At 47.9% G+C, this 15,991-nt stretch overlaps 1 protein-coding gene across 1 annotated transcript in view; it reads left to right on the top strand.

Annotated features, from left to right (window-relative positions):
• The first annotated feature begins 5,518 nt into the window (after positions 1-5,518).
• Positions 5,519-15,991, top strand: part of RNF141 (ring finger protein 141) — a 41,268-nt gene continuing 30,795 nt past the window's right edge. The window contains exons 1-2 of the mRNA XM_077453552.1: positions 5,519-5,658; positions 14,204-14,398. Of these exons, the coding sequence (XP_077309678.1) occupies positions 14,262-14,398 (137 nt within the window). The 5' untranslated portion in view covers positions 5,519-5,658; positions 14,204-14,261. The remainder of the gene's footprint in view (positions 5,659-14,203; positions 14,399-15,991) is intronic.

The following is a 15,991-nucleotide window of genomic DNA, read 5'->3' as shown; positions in this document are numbered from 1 at the left end:
GACAGAAGGAAAGTTCTGACAGATCTTGGCTTTTAATCACTCAAGAAGGTAAGGGAGAGGAAGAAGGAGAAGGAAAGGAAAGGAAAGAGGGAAGGGAAAGGTGAGAGGAAAGGTAAAGGAAACTAAGAGGGAGAAGGGGAAAGGAAGTGAAAATCAGAAGGAAAGCAAAGGAGAAAGAGGGAAGGGAAAGGAAAGAAATTGAAATAGGAAGGGAAAGGGAAGGGGTAAGAAAATGGGAAATGAGAAAGGGAAGGGAACAGAAAGAAAATAGGAAAGGAGAAAGGAAAGGGCAAAGGAAAAAGAAAGGGGAAAGGAAAGGTGAAAAGAAAAAGAAGGAAGGGAAAGGAAAGTAAGGGAAGGGAAAGGAATTAGGAAAGGATAAAAGAAAGGGATGGGGAAGGAAAGGGAAAAGCAAAAGAAAAAAAGGAAATTAAAGGAAAGGGAAAGGAAAGGAAAAGGGAGAGGGAAAGCAAAGTGAAAAGGAGAATGAAAGCAAAGGAAAGAGGGAAGGGAAATGAAAGGAGGAAGGGAACGGAATGCAAAAGGGAAAGGAAAGGGAAAGGAGAAAGGAAAGGTGAAAGGAAAAAGGAGAAAGGGAAAGGAACGGAATGGAAAGGAAACTAAGGGAAGGGAATAAAAAGGAAATAGGAAAGGAAAGGAGAAAAGAAAGGGCGAGGGAATGAAAAGGGTGAAGGAGAAAGGAAAGGGGAAAAGAAAAGGGAAAGGAAAGGAGAAAAGAAAGGAAAAGGGAGAGGCAAAGGAAAGTGAAAATGAGAAGGAAAGCAAGGGAAAGGAAAAGCAGAAAGGGAAAGGAAAGTAAAGGGAGAAAGGAAAGGGGAAAATGGAAAGGGAAGGGAACAGAAAGAAAATAGTAAAGGAGAAAGGAAAAGGCAAAGGAAAAAGGAAAGGAGAAAATAAAGGGGAAGGGTGAAAGGAAAAAGGAGAAATTAAGGGAAAAGGTTAAGAGAAAGGAAAGGAAAGAGGGAAGGGAAGGCAAAGGGGAATAGGAAAGGAAAGTCGGGGGGGGGGCAATTGGAGAATCCAAAGCATTTTTTGGGGTTAAAAACCTCGCCCTTTCTCGAGCCTAGGTGTTTTTATTGATGTCTGTGCCCCTATTGGGGAGACTTCCCCACACTTCCTGTCAACAGAGGAAAGAATGAAAAACAGGAAACAGGAAACAGAAAAAGAAATTTTTACTAGAAGTGGGTAGGCTGCCATTTTTGTATGTCCCACTGGCATGAAGTGAGAGATAATCTCACCAATGGGGGGCACAGACAGAAGAAAGGGAATAGGAAAAGAAAAGGAATACATCCACTCAATAAAACCTTTAAGCTTCTCTTCCTGCTGTTGTGTTTCTCAGCCAAAGTCTGGATCATCCTTAGAGCCGTGCGCTACTATCTACTATCATTACTACTCTCATTGTGACACACGGAGACGGCACAGAAAAGAAGCTGCAATGTCCTCACGCTTCTTACAGCCGCCTATGTGTCTGTAGCTGACATTGCTGGCCAAGGCAGAGGTATACAGGGTGGGGGTGACTGGAGGAAATACTGGGAGCAGGCCACACCTGCAGAAAACAGAAGTGGGTGGGGCATGTGGAAGGTCCTCAGGGGTGGGGCACTTGCTATTTTTCTTCCAGGACAGAGATAACTCCAACCTCTGCTAAACTCTTCCTATCATCGGGGAATGTGCAGAGTGTTGGTGAAGAACAGAAATCGTATAAACAGAAGAAATGGTGGGGAGCTTCATCATAATATTATTCATGATGACATAGATAGATAGATAGATAAAAAGAAAGGAATGTCTCTGTGATACGGTAAGTCACACACACAGCACTCTGTACGTCTCGTGCTCCGGGGACAGATGGGGTTATGGTGGTCCTGTAGTCAGCGGGGACACGGACATGTCGGGGGTCACAGACGTTTGCTGACCTCACAGATTACATACAGAGGACAATGACTATTCTATGTACACAGCACTGACACCACAACCCATCCAATAGCACCGGGATTTCTCTATACTGACTATTTAAAGGAGCCTTCCACATTCACCAAGAGTGGGGGAGAAGTTGGTCTTGATCTGCTTTGTGACATCATTATTCAAAGCTGCCGTAAACTCAACACACAGACTTCCTATTCTACAGTGCAAAGGAAAAGTTCTCAGTGACATTCACCATGGCTTTAATACAGCTGCCACCCCCAATAATGTCAGGACAAAGAATTAGCCAATAGAATAATAGGGGGCACATGATGAGCCAATAGATTAATAGGGGGGCACATGATGAGCCAATAGAATAATAGGGGGGCACATGATGAGCCAATAGAATAATAGGGGGGCCCATGATGAGCCAATAGAATAATAGGGGGGCACATGATGAGCCAATAGAATAATAGGGGGGCCCATGATGAGCCAATAGAATAATAGGGGGGCACATGATGAGCCAATAGAATAATAGGGGGGGCCATGATGAGCCAATAGAATAATAGGGGGCACATGATGAGCCAATAGAATAATAGGGGGGCACATGATGAGCCAATAGAATAATAGGGGGGCCCATGATGAGCCAATAGAATAATAGGGGGCACATGATGAGCCAATAGAATAATAGGGGGGCCCATGATGAGCCAATAGAATAATAGGGGGCACATGATGAGCCAATAGAATAATAGGGGGCCCATGATGAGCCAATAGAATAATAGGGATGCACATGATGAGCCAATAGAATAATAGGGGGGCACATGATGAGCCAATAGAATAATAGGGGGGTCCATGATGACCCAATAGAATAATAGGGGGGCACATGATGAGCCAATAGAATAATAGGGGGGCACATGATGAGCCAATAGAATAATAGGGGGACACATGATGAGCCAATAGAATAATAGGGGGCCCATGATGAGCCAATAGAATAATAGGGGGGCACATGATGAGCCAATAGAATAATAGGGGGGTCCATGATGACCCAATAGAATAATAGGGGGGCACATGATGAGCCAATAGAATAATAGGGGGGCACATGATGAGCCAATAGAATAATAGGGGGACACCTGATGAGCCAATAGAATAATAGGGGGCCCATGATGAGCCAATAGAATAATAGGGATGCACATGATGAGCCAATAGAATAATAGGGGGGCCCATGATGAGCCAATAGAATAATAGGGGGGCACATGATGAGCCAATAGAATAATAGGGGGGCACATGATGAGCCAATAGAATAATAGGGGGGCCCATGATGAGCCAATAGAATAATAGGGGGCACATGATGAGCCAATAGAATAATAGGGGGGCCCATGATGAGCCAATAGAATAATAGGGGGGCACATGATGAGCCAATAGAATAATAGGGGGCCCATGATGAGCCAATAGAATAATAGGGATGCACATGATGAGCCAATAGAATAATAGGGGGGCACATGATGAGCCAATAGAATAATAGGGGGGTCCATGATGACCCAATAGAATAATAGGGGGGCACATGATGAGCCAATAGAATAATAGGGGGGCACATGATGAGCCAATAGAATAATAGGGGGGCACATGATGAGCCAATAGAATAATAGGGGGCCCATGATGAGCCAATAGAATAATAGGGATGCACATGATGAGCCAATAGAATAATAGGGGGGCACATGATGAGCCAATAGAATAATAGGGGGGCACATGATGAGCCAATAGAATAATAGGGGGACACCTGATGAGCCAATAGAATAATAGGGGGCCCATGATGAGCCAATAGAATAATAGGGATGCACATGATGAGCCAATAGAATAATAGGGGGGCCCATGATGAGCCAATAGAATAATAGGGGGGCACATGATGAGCCAATAGAATAATAGGGGGGCACATGATGAGCCAATAGAATGATAGGGGGCCCATGATGAGCCAATAGAATAATAGGGGGGCACATGATGAGCCAATAGAATAATAGGGGGGGCCATGATGAGCCAATAGAATAATAGGGGGGCACATGATGAGCCAATAGAATAATAGGGGGGCACATGATGAGCCAATAGAATAATAGGGGGGCCCATGATGAGCCAATAGAATAATAGGGGGCACATGATGAGCCAATAGAATAATAGGGGGGCCCATGATGAGCCAATAGAATAATAGGGGGGCACATGATGAGCCAATAGAATAATAGGGGGCCCATGATGAGCCAATAGAATAATAGGGATGCACATGATGAGCCAATAGAATAATAGGGGGGCACATGATGAGCCAATAGAATAATAGGGGGGTCCATGATGACCCAATAGAATAATAGGGGGGCACATGATGAGCCAATAGAATAATAGGGGGGCACATGATGAGCCAATAGAATAATAGGGGGGCACATGATGAGCCAATAGAATAATAGGGGGCCCATGATGAGCCAATAGAATAATAGGGATGCACATGATGAGCCAATAGAATAATAGGGGGGCACATGATGAGCCAATAGAATAATAGGGGGGTCCATGATGACCCAATAGAATAATAGGGGGGCACATGATGAGCCAATAGAATAATAGGGGGGCACATGATGAGCCAATAGAATAATAGGGGGACACCTGATGAGCCAATAGAATAATAGGGGGCCCATGATGAGCCAATAGAATAATAGGGATGCACATGATGAGCCAATAGAATAATAGGGGGGCCCATGATGAGCCAATAGAATAATAGGGGGGCACATGATGAGCCAATAGAATAATAGGGGGGCACATGATGAGCCAATAGAATGATAGTGCTACACAGAGTGGTGAGCCAATAGGATTATAAGGGGACACAGAGTGAAACAATAGGATAATAGTGTGACACTTGATGAACCAATAGGATTATAAGGGGGTCACAGAGTGAACCAATAGGATAATGGGACAAAGAATGACCCAATAAAATAATAGGGACACACGTGATAAGCCAATAGGATAATAAGGAGAGAAAGCGTGAGCCAATAGGGTAATAGGGGGACACAGAGTGAGCCAATAGGATAATAGTGTGACACATGATGAACCAATAGGATCATAAAGGGACACAGAGTGAGCCAATAGGATAATGGGACAAAGAATGACCCAATAAAATAATAGGGAGACACGTGATGAGCCAATAGGGTAATAGGAGAGAAAGTGTGAGCCAATAGGGGGACACCGACCGAGCCAATAGGCTCCTAAGGAGAGTAAGCCAATAGGATAATAGTTGAACACAGAGTGAGTGAATAGGATAAAATTGTGACATGTGATGAGCAAATAGGATAATATGGGGGCACAGCGTGAGCCAATAGCATTGCAGGGGGACAAAGAGATGATAGTTGTACAGGGAGTGAGTAAATAGGATAAAAGGGTACTATGAGTGAGCCAACAGAATAAAAGGGGACACACTCTTAGCCAATAGGGTAATGGGGGAACAGACTGAACCAATGGGATATCTGTGGGAGCTCGGTGCTGCCCCCAGCGGCGGGAATTTGCAACAAAATGATCATCAAACCCAGTAATTGGCAGTGAAGGCGAGAGCTGCCCACATCAAACATGGCGGCGGAGTTGTTTACGTTGCGGGCGGGCGCCGCGCTGGTTAATGACGTTGCTCGTACAGTGACAGCGGAGAGTGTCCAACACTGCGGGATCTGTATGTGTCTATGGAGACCCCTCTGAGTGTCATCACACGGCCTGCCAGAGGTAGGTACACAGAGAGGGGATGTACATGCCTACCGGGGACTCCACACATAGAGACAGGCGTAGGTATATTCTACACACACAGGTGTACATAGGGGCAGGGGCCGGAGGTAGGTACACAGGTAGGGGGAGGGGCAGAGGTAGGTGCACAGGTGGGGCAGAGTTAGGGACACAGGTGGGTGGGGGCAGAGGTAGGTACACGGGTAGGGGCAGAGGTAGGTACACAGGTGGGGCAGAGTTAGGGACACAGGTGGGTGGGGGAGGGGGCAGAGGTAGGTACAGGGGTGGGTGAAGGAGGGGCAGGGGTCGGTACACAGGTGGGGGAGGGAGGGGAAGAGGTAGGTACACAGGTGGGGGAGGGGGCATAGGTAGGTACACAGGTGGGCGAGGTAGGTACACAGGTGAGGGAGGGCCAGAGGTAGGTACACAGGTGGGGGGGGGGCAGAGGTAGGTACACAGGTGGGGGAGGGAGGGGCCAGAGGTAGGTACACTGGTGGGGGAGGGAGGGGCCAGAGGTAGGTACACAGGTGGGGGAAGGGGTCAATGTAGGTACACAGGTGGGGGAAGGGGTCGATGTAGGTACACAGGTGGGGGAGAGGGTCGAGGTAGGTACACAGGTTGGGGAGGGAGGGGGCAGAGGTAGGTAAACAGGTTGAGGGGAGGGGGCAGAGTTAGGGACACAGGTGGGGGAGAGGGCCGAGATAGGTACACAGGTTAGGGAGGGAGGGGGCAGAGGTAGTTAAACAGGTGGGGGAGGGGGTATAGGTAAGTACACATGTGGGGGGGAGGGGCCAGAGGTAGGTACACATGTGGGGGGGGAGGGGCCAGAGGTAGGTACACTGGTGGGGGGAGGGGCCAGAGGTAGGTACACTGGTGGGGGAGGGAGGGGCCAGAGGTAGGTACACTTATGGGGGAGGGAGGGGCCAGAGGTAGGTACATAAGTAGGGGAGGGAGGGGCCAGAGGTAGGTATACAGGTGAGGGAGGGGCCAGAGGACCTCTGATGTCTCTTCTGCCTTGCGATGTTTATAAACGTCTCTGCAGAGACAGAAATCCACCAATCCCTGTCCAGGAAATGTCTCTGCAGTCACATTGTATCCGTTTGTTCTACTTGAGTGCCGACAGTCTGTATGGAATTGTATCAGGACTGTCATCATTCTAGAAGGACTGTCATTAGAAGTTATCGGTTTAGCGCTCTCTAGTGATCTGCCATCAACAAGGTCAGCGCCCGCTCCCCGATCCCTATTATTACAGCGAGGGGGAGGAGTCGCATCCTCTCTGCCGGTGTCCCCATCAGGGAAATCCCATCACCAGGACACAGAGCGGAGCTAAATCTACTCACATAACATTTGGGCCAGAGTTGAGCTTTAAAAATATTAATAATAAGGAAAAATGTTTTGAATATTTCACCTTAACCGCTATAAAAACCGGCACAGTCCCCCCCCCCTCCCCCCTCCCGTCCTGCCCAGACCAATTTTCAGCTTTCAGCGCTCTCACACTTTGAATGACAATTGCGCGGTCATGCTACACTGTAACCATGTGAAATTTGTATCATTTTCTTTTCCTCACAAATAGAGCTTTCTTTTAGTGGTATTTAATTACTACTGCTTTTTATTTATTTTTTTGCTAAATAATTGAAAAAAGACCAAAATACGTTTTTCTTCCTTTCTGTTGTAATATTTTGCAAATCTATAATTTTTCTTCATGAATTTAGGGCAAAATGTATTCTGCTCCATTTCTTTGGTAAAAAATAACCCAAATCACTGTTTATAATTTAGCCTGTGGGAATGTTATGTCTATGGGATGTGTATTTGAAAATCGATCAATCCCGATGTACTGACATCCGATCTGCCATTTTTGGGGCCTCAAAAAATTAGAACAGTACAAATACCCCCCCCCCCCCTCCCCATTACCCTTTCTCTTTTTTTTTTTGGAAAGTAGACAGTCTGAGGTATTTAGTAAAAGGCATGTCATTATTATTATTATTTTTTTAAGTTGTAGTTTTTTTTTTGTCATTATTAGATATTTTTTGGGGTAAATTTAAGAAATAAAAAAAAAAAATTCACGGTTTAATTTCGTTTACATACTGTCACCAGTGCAGTACAGCATCATATAACTGGTGTGGCGTTGATCAGAGACACTGACTGGTGACAGTACAAAAAAAACTAAATTAAAATAAATCATTTTTTTCTATTTGTTTCAGGTTTTTTTTTTTTTTTTATTACATTTTCTTTTTATTTTTTTTTGTTTTGTTTTTTTAAGTTGTAGTTTTTTTTTGTCATTATTAGATATTTTTTGGGGTAAATTTAAGAAATAATAAAAAAAAATTTTTTCATAAATTTCACGATTTATTTTTGTTTACATACTGTCACCAGTACAGTACAGCATAATATAACTGGTGTGGTGTTGATCAGAGACACTGACTGGTGACAGTACGAATAAAATAAATATTTATTTTCTATTTGTTTCAGGTTTTTTTTTTTTTTTACATTTTCCTTTATTTTTAGTTTTTTTTGTTTTGTTTTTTAAGTTGAAGTTTTTTTGTCATTATTATTTTTTTTTTTGGTAAATTTAAGAAATAAAAAAAAAAAAATTCACGGTTTTAATTTCGTTTACATACTGTCACCAGTGCAGTACAGCATCATATAACTGGTGTGGCGTTGATCAGAGACACTGACTGGTGACAGTACAAAAAAAACAAAATTAAAATAAATCATTTTTTTCTATTTGTTTCAGGTTTTTTTTTTTTTTTTATTACATTTTCTTTTATTTTTATTTTTTTTTTGTTTTGTTTTTTTAAGTTGAAGTTTTTTTTTTGTCATTATTATTATTATTATTTTTTTTTTTTTTGGTAAATTTAAGAAATTAAAAAATAAATAAAAATAAATTCACGTTTTAATACTATCACCAGTGCAGTAAAGCATTATATAACGGCGGTGATCAGAGACACTGACTGGTGACAGTACAAAAAAAACTAAAATTAAAATAAATCTTTTTTTTTCGATTTGTTTCAGGTTTTTTTTTTTTTTTTTTTTTTTTTTTTTTTTTTTTTCTTTTTTTTTTTTTTGTCATTATTTTTTTTTTTTGGTAAATTTAAGAAATAAAAAAAATAAAAAAAATTAATTCACGTTTTAATTTCGTTTACATACTGTCACCAGTGCAGTACAGCATCATATAACTTGTGTGCCGGTGATCAGAGACACTGACTGGTGACAGTACAAAAAAAACAAAATTAAAATAAATCATTTTTTTTCGATTTGTTTTGGGGTTTTTTTTTTTTTTTTTTTTAATATTTATTTATTTTTAACACACTGTGACCAGAGAAATATAATGTTACCATAGTAACACTGTACTACTCTGGGGAAGCTATCAGGAATTAATTTTATTTACGCATTGTTAATTTCATTGCTATAAGCAATCATTTTACTGAATGAAATCGATTAATTTACTTGGTTTTGTTGTGATTGGCTGTAATTGGCCCTCTGGATCATGTGATCACTGTGACCTACCACAGCTAGCAACACAATTGTACACAATTGAAATGGAAGGAAGCCATCTATTATTTACCACTGTCATGTGATCTGCTGTGATTGGTCACAGTGATCACATGGTGATGGCAGCGGGCCGCTACACCGATAAGTCATTGGCTGGTAACAGATGGCGCCTGCAGTGCGGCCCGTTCGTCATACAGCCATCGAACTGCTATAGGCTGGGCAGGAACGGGTTAAATACACAGATATAATACATATACGGGGACTGGTTTACCTGACAAAGGTTTGTCCATCCAGTCCTGAGATTTACACAGCTCTGCCTCATAACACAGTCCTGTCTGAAGAAAAAATATTAATTTGCTGCAGTTCAGTAATGCTTACAGGTCTTGCCCCCCCCCCCCCCCCCCCCCAGCGTGTGATTGGACAGAGAAAAAAAGAAGCAGCAGGCTGACAATGTTCTCTCATCCTATCAGCACCGTTTCCTTTTAGCACATGGGCACTGCACTGCACTTTCCTGGTTGGTGGGCATCCAGTGTCATCTAGTCCTTTCCTCCCCATCCTGACTGTTCCTGTCTGACCCACCCCTTTCATTCATTGTTTTAATTCTTTAAATCATTTAAATCTGAGGTTTCCAAACTTCGGCCCTTTGCTTGTCTTTATCTGGCCCTTGGGGAACTGTCCCTTTCACTGTGATATGAGGTACTATTCCTCCCACTGACACCGACAATGGGGTACAATTCCTCCCACTGACACCGACAATGGGGTACAATTCCTCCCACTGACACCGACAATGGGGTACAATTCCTCCCACTGACACCGACAATGGGGTACAATTCCTCCCACTGACACCGACAATGGGGTACAATTCCTCCCACTGACACCGACAATGGGGTACAATTCCTCCCACTGACACCGACAATGGGGTACAATTCCTCCCACTGACACCGACAATGGGTACAATTCCTCCCACTGACACCGACAATGGGGTACAATTCCTCCCACTGACACCGACAATGGGGCACAATTCCTCCCACTGACACCGACAATGGGGCACAATTCCTCCCACCGACAATGGGGTACAATTCCTCCCACTGACACCGACAATGGGGTACAATTCCTCCCACTGACACCGACAATGGGGTACAATTCCTCCCGCTGACACCGACAATGGGGTACAATTCCTCCCGCTGACACCGACAATGGGGTACAATTCCTCCCACTGACACCGACAATGGGGTACAATTCCTCCCACTGACACCGACAATGGGGCACAATTCCTCCCACTGACACCGACAATGGGGCACAATTCCTCCCACCGACACCGACAATGGGGTACAATTCCTCCCACTGACACCGACAATGGGGTACAATTCCTCCCACTGACACCGACAATGGGGTACAATTCCTCCCGCTGACACCGACAATGGGGTACAATTCCTCCCGCTGACACCGACAATGGGGTACAATTCCTCCCACTGACACCGACAATGGGGTACAATTCCTCCCACTGACACCGACAATGGGCACAATTCCTCCCACTGACACCGACAATGGGGCACAATTCCTCCCACTGACACCGACAATGGGGTACAATTCCTCCCACTGACACCGACAATGGGGTACAATTCCTCCCACTGACACCGACAATGGGGTACAATTCCTCCCACTGACACCGACAATGGGGTACAATTCCTCCCACTGACACCGACAATGGGGTACAATTCCTCCCACTGACACCGACAATGGGGCACAATTCCTCCCACTGACACCGACAATGGGGTACAATTCCTCCCACTGACACCGACAATGGGGCACAATTCCTCCCACCGACAATGGGGTACAATTCCTCCCGCTGACACCGACAATGGGGTACAATTCCTCCCGCTGACACCGACAATGGGGTACAATTCCTCCCGCTGACACCGACAATGGGGTACAATTCCTCCCACTGACACCGACAATGGGGCACAATTCCTCCCACCGACACCGACAATGGGGCACAATTCCTCCCACCGACAATGGGGGCACAATTCCTCCCACCGACAATGGGGCACAATTCCTCCCACTGACACCGACAATGGGGGCACAATTCCTCCCACTGACACCGACAATGGGGCACAATTCCTCCCACCGACAATGGGGTACAATTCCTCCCACTGACACCGACAATGGGGCACAATTCCTCCCACCGACAATGGGGTACAATTCCTCCCGCTGACACCGACAATGGGGTACAATTCCTCCCGCTGACACCGACAATGGGGTACAATTCCTCCCGCTGACACCGACAATGGGGTACAATTCCTCCCGCTGACACCGACAATGGGGTACAATTCCTCCCGCTGACACCGACAATGGGGTACAATTCCTCCCGCTGACACCGACAATGGGGTACAATTCCTCCCACCGACACCGACAATGGGGCACAATTCCTCCCACCGACACCGACAATGGGGCACAATTCCTCCCACCGACAATGGGGCACAATTCCTCCCACTGACACCGACAATGGGGCACAATTCCTCCCACTGACACCGACAATGGGGCACAATTCCTCCCACCGACAATGGGGCACAATTCCTCCCACCGACAATGGGGTACAATTCCTCCCACCGACAATGGGGTACAATTCCTCCCACCGACAATGGGGTACAATTCCTCCCACCGACAATGGGGTACAATTCCTCCCACCGACAATGGGGTACAATTCCTCCCACCGACACCGACAATGGGGTACAATTCCTCCCACCGACACCGACAATGGGGTACAATTCCTCCCACCGACAATGGGGTACAATTCCTCCCACCGACAATGGGGTACAATTCCTCACACCGACACCGGGGTACAATTCCTCCCACCGACACCAACAATGGGGTACAATTCCTCCCACCGACACCGACAATGGGGCACAATTCCTCCCACCGACAATGGGGCACAATTCCTCCCACCGACAATGGGGCACAATTCCTCCCACCGACAATGGGGCACAATTCCTCCCACCGACAATGGGGCACAATTCCTCCCACCGACAATGGGGTACAATTCCTCCCACCGACACCGACAATGGGGTACAATTTCTCCCACCGACACCGACAATGGGGCACAATTCCTCCCACCGACAATGGGGTACAATTCCTCCCACCGACAATGGGGTACAATTCCTCCCACCGACAATGGGGTACAATTCCTCCCACCGACAATGGGGTACAATTCCTCCCACCGACATTGACAATGGGGTACAATTCCTCCCACCGACAATGGGGTACAATTCCTCCCACCGACACCGACAATGGGGTACAATTCCTCCCACCGACACCGACAATGGGGTACAATTCCTCCCACCGACACCGACAATGGGGTACAATTCCTCCCACCGACACCGACAATGGGGCACAATTCCTCCCACCGACACCGACAATGGGGCACAATTCCTCCCACCGACACCGACAATGGGGCACAATTCCTCCCACCGACACCGACAATGGGGCACAATTCCTCCCACCGACAATGGGGCACAATTCCTCCCACCGACAATGGGGCACAATTCCTCCCACCGACAATGGGGCACAATTCCTCCCACCGACAATGGGGCACAATTCCTCCCACCGACAATGGGGTACAATTCCTCCCACCGACACCGACAATGGGGTACAATTTCTCCCACCGACACCGACAATGGGGCACAATTCCTCCCACCGACAATGGGGTACAATTCCTCCCACCGACAATGGGGTACAATTCCTCCCACCGACAATGGGGTACAATTCCTCCCACCGACAATGGGGTACAATTCCTCCCACCGACATTGACAATGGGGTACAATTCCTCCCACCGACAATGGGGTACAATTCCTCCCACCGACACCGACAATGGGGTACAATTCCTCCCACCGACACCGACAATGGGGTACAATTCCTCCCACCGACACCGACAATGGGGTACAATTCCTCCCACCGACACCGACAATGGGGCACAATTCCTCCCACCGACACCGACAATGGGGCACAATTCCTCCCACCGACACCGACAATGGGGCACAATTCCTCCCACCGACACCGACAATGGGGCACAATTCCTCCCACCGACACCGACAATGGGGCACAATTCCTCCCACCGACACCGACAATGGGGCACAATTCCTTCCACCGACACCGACAATGGGGCACTATTTCCTCCCGCCGACACCGACAATGGGATTCCTCCCGCTGATACCACAATGGGGCACTATTCCCCCACTGACAGACGATGGGGTATTATTCCCCCCCTCCGAGCTGACACGGACAATGGGCATTATTCCCCTCCTCCCCCACTGACAACACGGATGATGGGGCACTACCCCCCCTGCTGACAGGAACGATGGGGCACGGGCGGCGGGGTACTATTCCCCCCCCCCCCGCTGACACGGGTGACAAGGTACTATTCCCCCTCCCCCCCCCGCTGACACGGACAACGGGGTACTATTCCCCCTTCCCCCCCCCGCTAACACGGACAACGGGGTACTATTCTGCCCCCAATGACATAATTTTTTTTTTGCCATCAGTGGGTATTTTCTACTCCCCACTGGTAACAATCCGGCCCCCCTAAAGTTTGGAGGGCAGTAATGTGGCCCTTTGTTTCAAACGTTTGGAGACCCCTGATATAAATCATGGAGGAGCAGCACGTGGGCGTTACCCAGGGCAGTTTTCATGCAAATGCAGCTTGGCTAGGAACGCCCACTCCTCCAGACTGACATCCACCCCTGTTTGATATTTGCATAACTCCTCCCAAGAGCCGGCCCACTGCTTGCATCAGGACTGAGGGCTCCTGAGAGGAGTACAGAGACAGGAAGTACAGCACCCTGCTGGCCCCTCCCACCAGCCATGATCTGCCTGCATTGCATAGAGAATTGCAGAAATCCAGTGATGACATCACTGTGTCTAAAATAAGATCTGTCCTGAAAAGCGGTTTCATTTAATGATTTCACTAGCATGTTGATTGTGAGGGGGGAGGGGAAGAACCGGGGCAGTCCAAAATATAAGCGGATTAAACTTCCTTTTTCAATGTTTTGTTCTTTTCCAGGACCCGGCGTAAACGAGACCTGAATTGTGCGGGAAAGTATTTCAGCCTCGCCCCAGCGATGGGCCACCAGCTGTCCAGCCAGGGGGCGATCAACAAACTTCCCGAGAAGGTTGCCAAGCATGTGACCCTGGTGCGTGAGAGCGGCTTCCTGACGTACGAGGAGTTCCTGGGGCGAGTCGCTGAGCTCAACGATGTGTAAGAGTGCGCTATATATCCGTCATCACCTGCGCTACATACATGACTCCGACGTGGGGGGCGACAGCCCCCCCCCCCCCCCCCACACACACTGCTAGGAAAACTTCCTACCTAGAATCGCTGCGTCAGCCGTTCCGTCATTTCATCACTTTTCCACATCAGTCTACCATCCTCTATAGATCTTCCTGCGAAATTCGAATGTCGGCCTAGCAACCATGGCAACAGTATACATGCTCGTGAACAATAATTGTCCTCATTTTCATCCTATGTTTTGACCACTATTACACCCCCTTCCTGTCCAGACTATTTTATGGTGCTGTGATACTTTGGCTGACAATTACTCTGTCATGCCCTGATTTATTTATTTTTTTTATTTATACAATTTGCTTGAGACATAGGTGTTGTTGTGTGTTTTATTTATTTAAAAAAAATTTTTTTGTGTTCCATTAATCAACTAATTTTGATTAATTATAACGCACATACAGATCCAACTACTTTTAGCTGAATTAGCACCGTTGTTATTGTAACGGCCGAAGCCGGACATAGAGGGGCATGGCTAGGATGTCACATGTCATAAACTCTGCCTCACCGCGCCCCTAATCTCAGCCTTGCCGTTCCCCTAATCTCGGCCACGCCACGCCCCTAATCTCGGCCTCGCCGTTCCCCTAATCTTGGCCTCGTCGTTCCCCTAATCTCGGCCTCGCCGTGCCCATAATCTCGGCCTCGCCGTGCCCATAATCTCGGCCTCGCCGTGCCCATAATCTCGGCCTCGCCGTGCCCATAATCTCGGCCTCGCCGTTCCCCTAATCTCGGCCTCGCCGTTCCCCTAATCTCGGCCTCGCCGTTCCCCTAATCTCGGCCTCGCCGTTCCCCTAATCTCGGCCTCGCCGTTCCCCTAATCTCGGCCTCGCCGTGCCCATAATCTCGGCCTCGCCGTGCCCCTCATTTCGGCCTCGCCGTGCCCCTAATTTTGGCCTCGCCGTGCCCCTAATTTTGGCCTCGCCGTGCCCCTAATTTTGGCCTCGCCGTGCCCCTAATTTTGGCCTCGCCGTGCCCCTAATTTTGGCCTCGCCGTGCCCCTAATTTTGGCCTCGCCGTTCCCATAATCTCGGCCTCGCCGTTCCCATAATCTTGGCCTCGCCGCTCCCATAATCTCGGCCTCGCCGCTCCCATAATCTCGGCCTCGCCGTTCCCATAATCTCGGCCTCGCCGTTCCCATAATCTCGGCCTCGCCGTTCCCATAATCTCGGCCTCGCCGCGCCCATAATCTCGGCCTCGCCGCTCCCATAATCTCTGCCTCGCCGCGCCCATAATCGCGGCCTCGCCGCTCCCATAATCTCGGCCTCGCCGCTCCCATAATCTCGGCCTCGCCGCTCCCATAATCTCGGCCTCGCCGCTCCCATAATAGCGGCCTCGCCGCTCCCATAATCTCGGCCTCGCCGCTCCCATAATCTCGGCCTCGCCGCGCCCATAATCTCGGCCTCGCCGCGCCCATAATCTCGGCCTCGCCGCGCCCATAATCTCGGCCTCGCCGCGCCCATAATCTCGGCCTCGCCGCGCCCATAATCTCGGCCTCGCCGCGCCCATAATTTT

This window comes from Lithobates pipiens, unplaced genomic scaffold, assembly GCF_037356315.1.
Source record: "Lithobates pipiens isolate NorthernLeopardFrog02 unplaced genomic scaffold, aLitPip1_a1.2 Scaffold_24, whole genome shotgun sequence".
NCBI lineage: Eukaryota > Metazoa > Chordata > Amphibia > Anura > Ranidae > Lithobates > Lithobates pipiens.
Note: the sequence above shows the minus strand (reverse complement) of the source record. Positions and strands in the feature narration are given on the sequence as shown.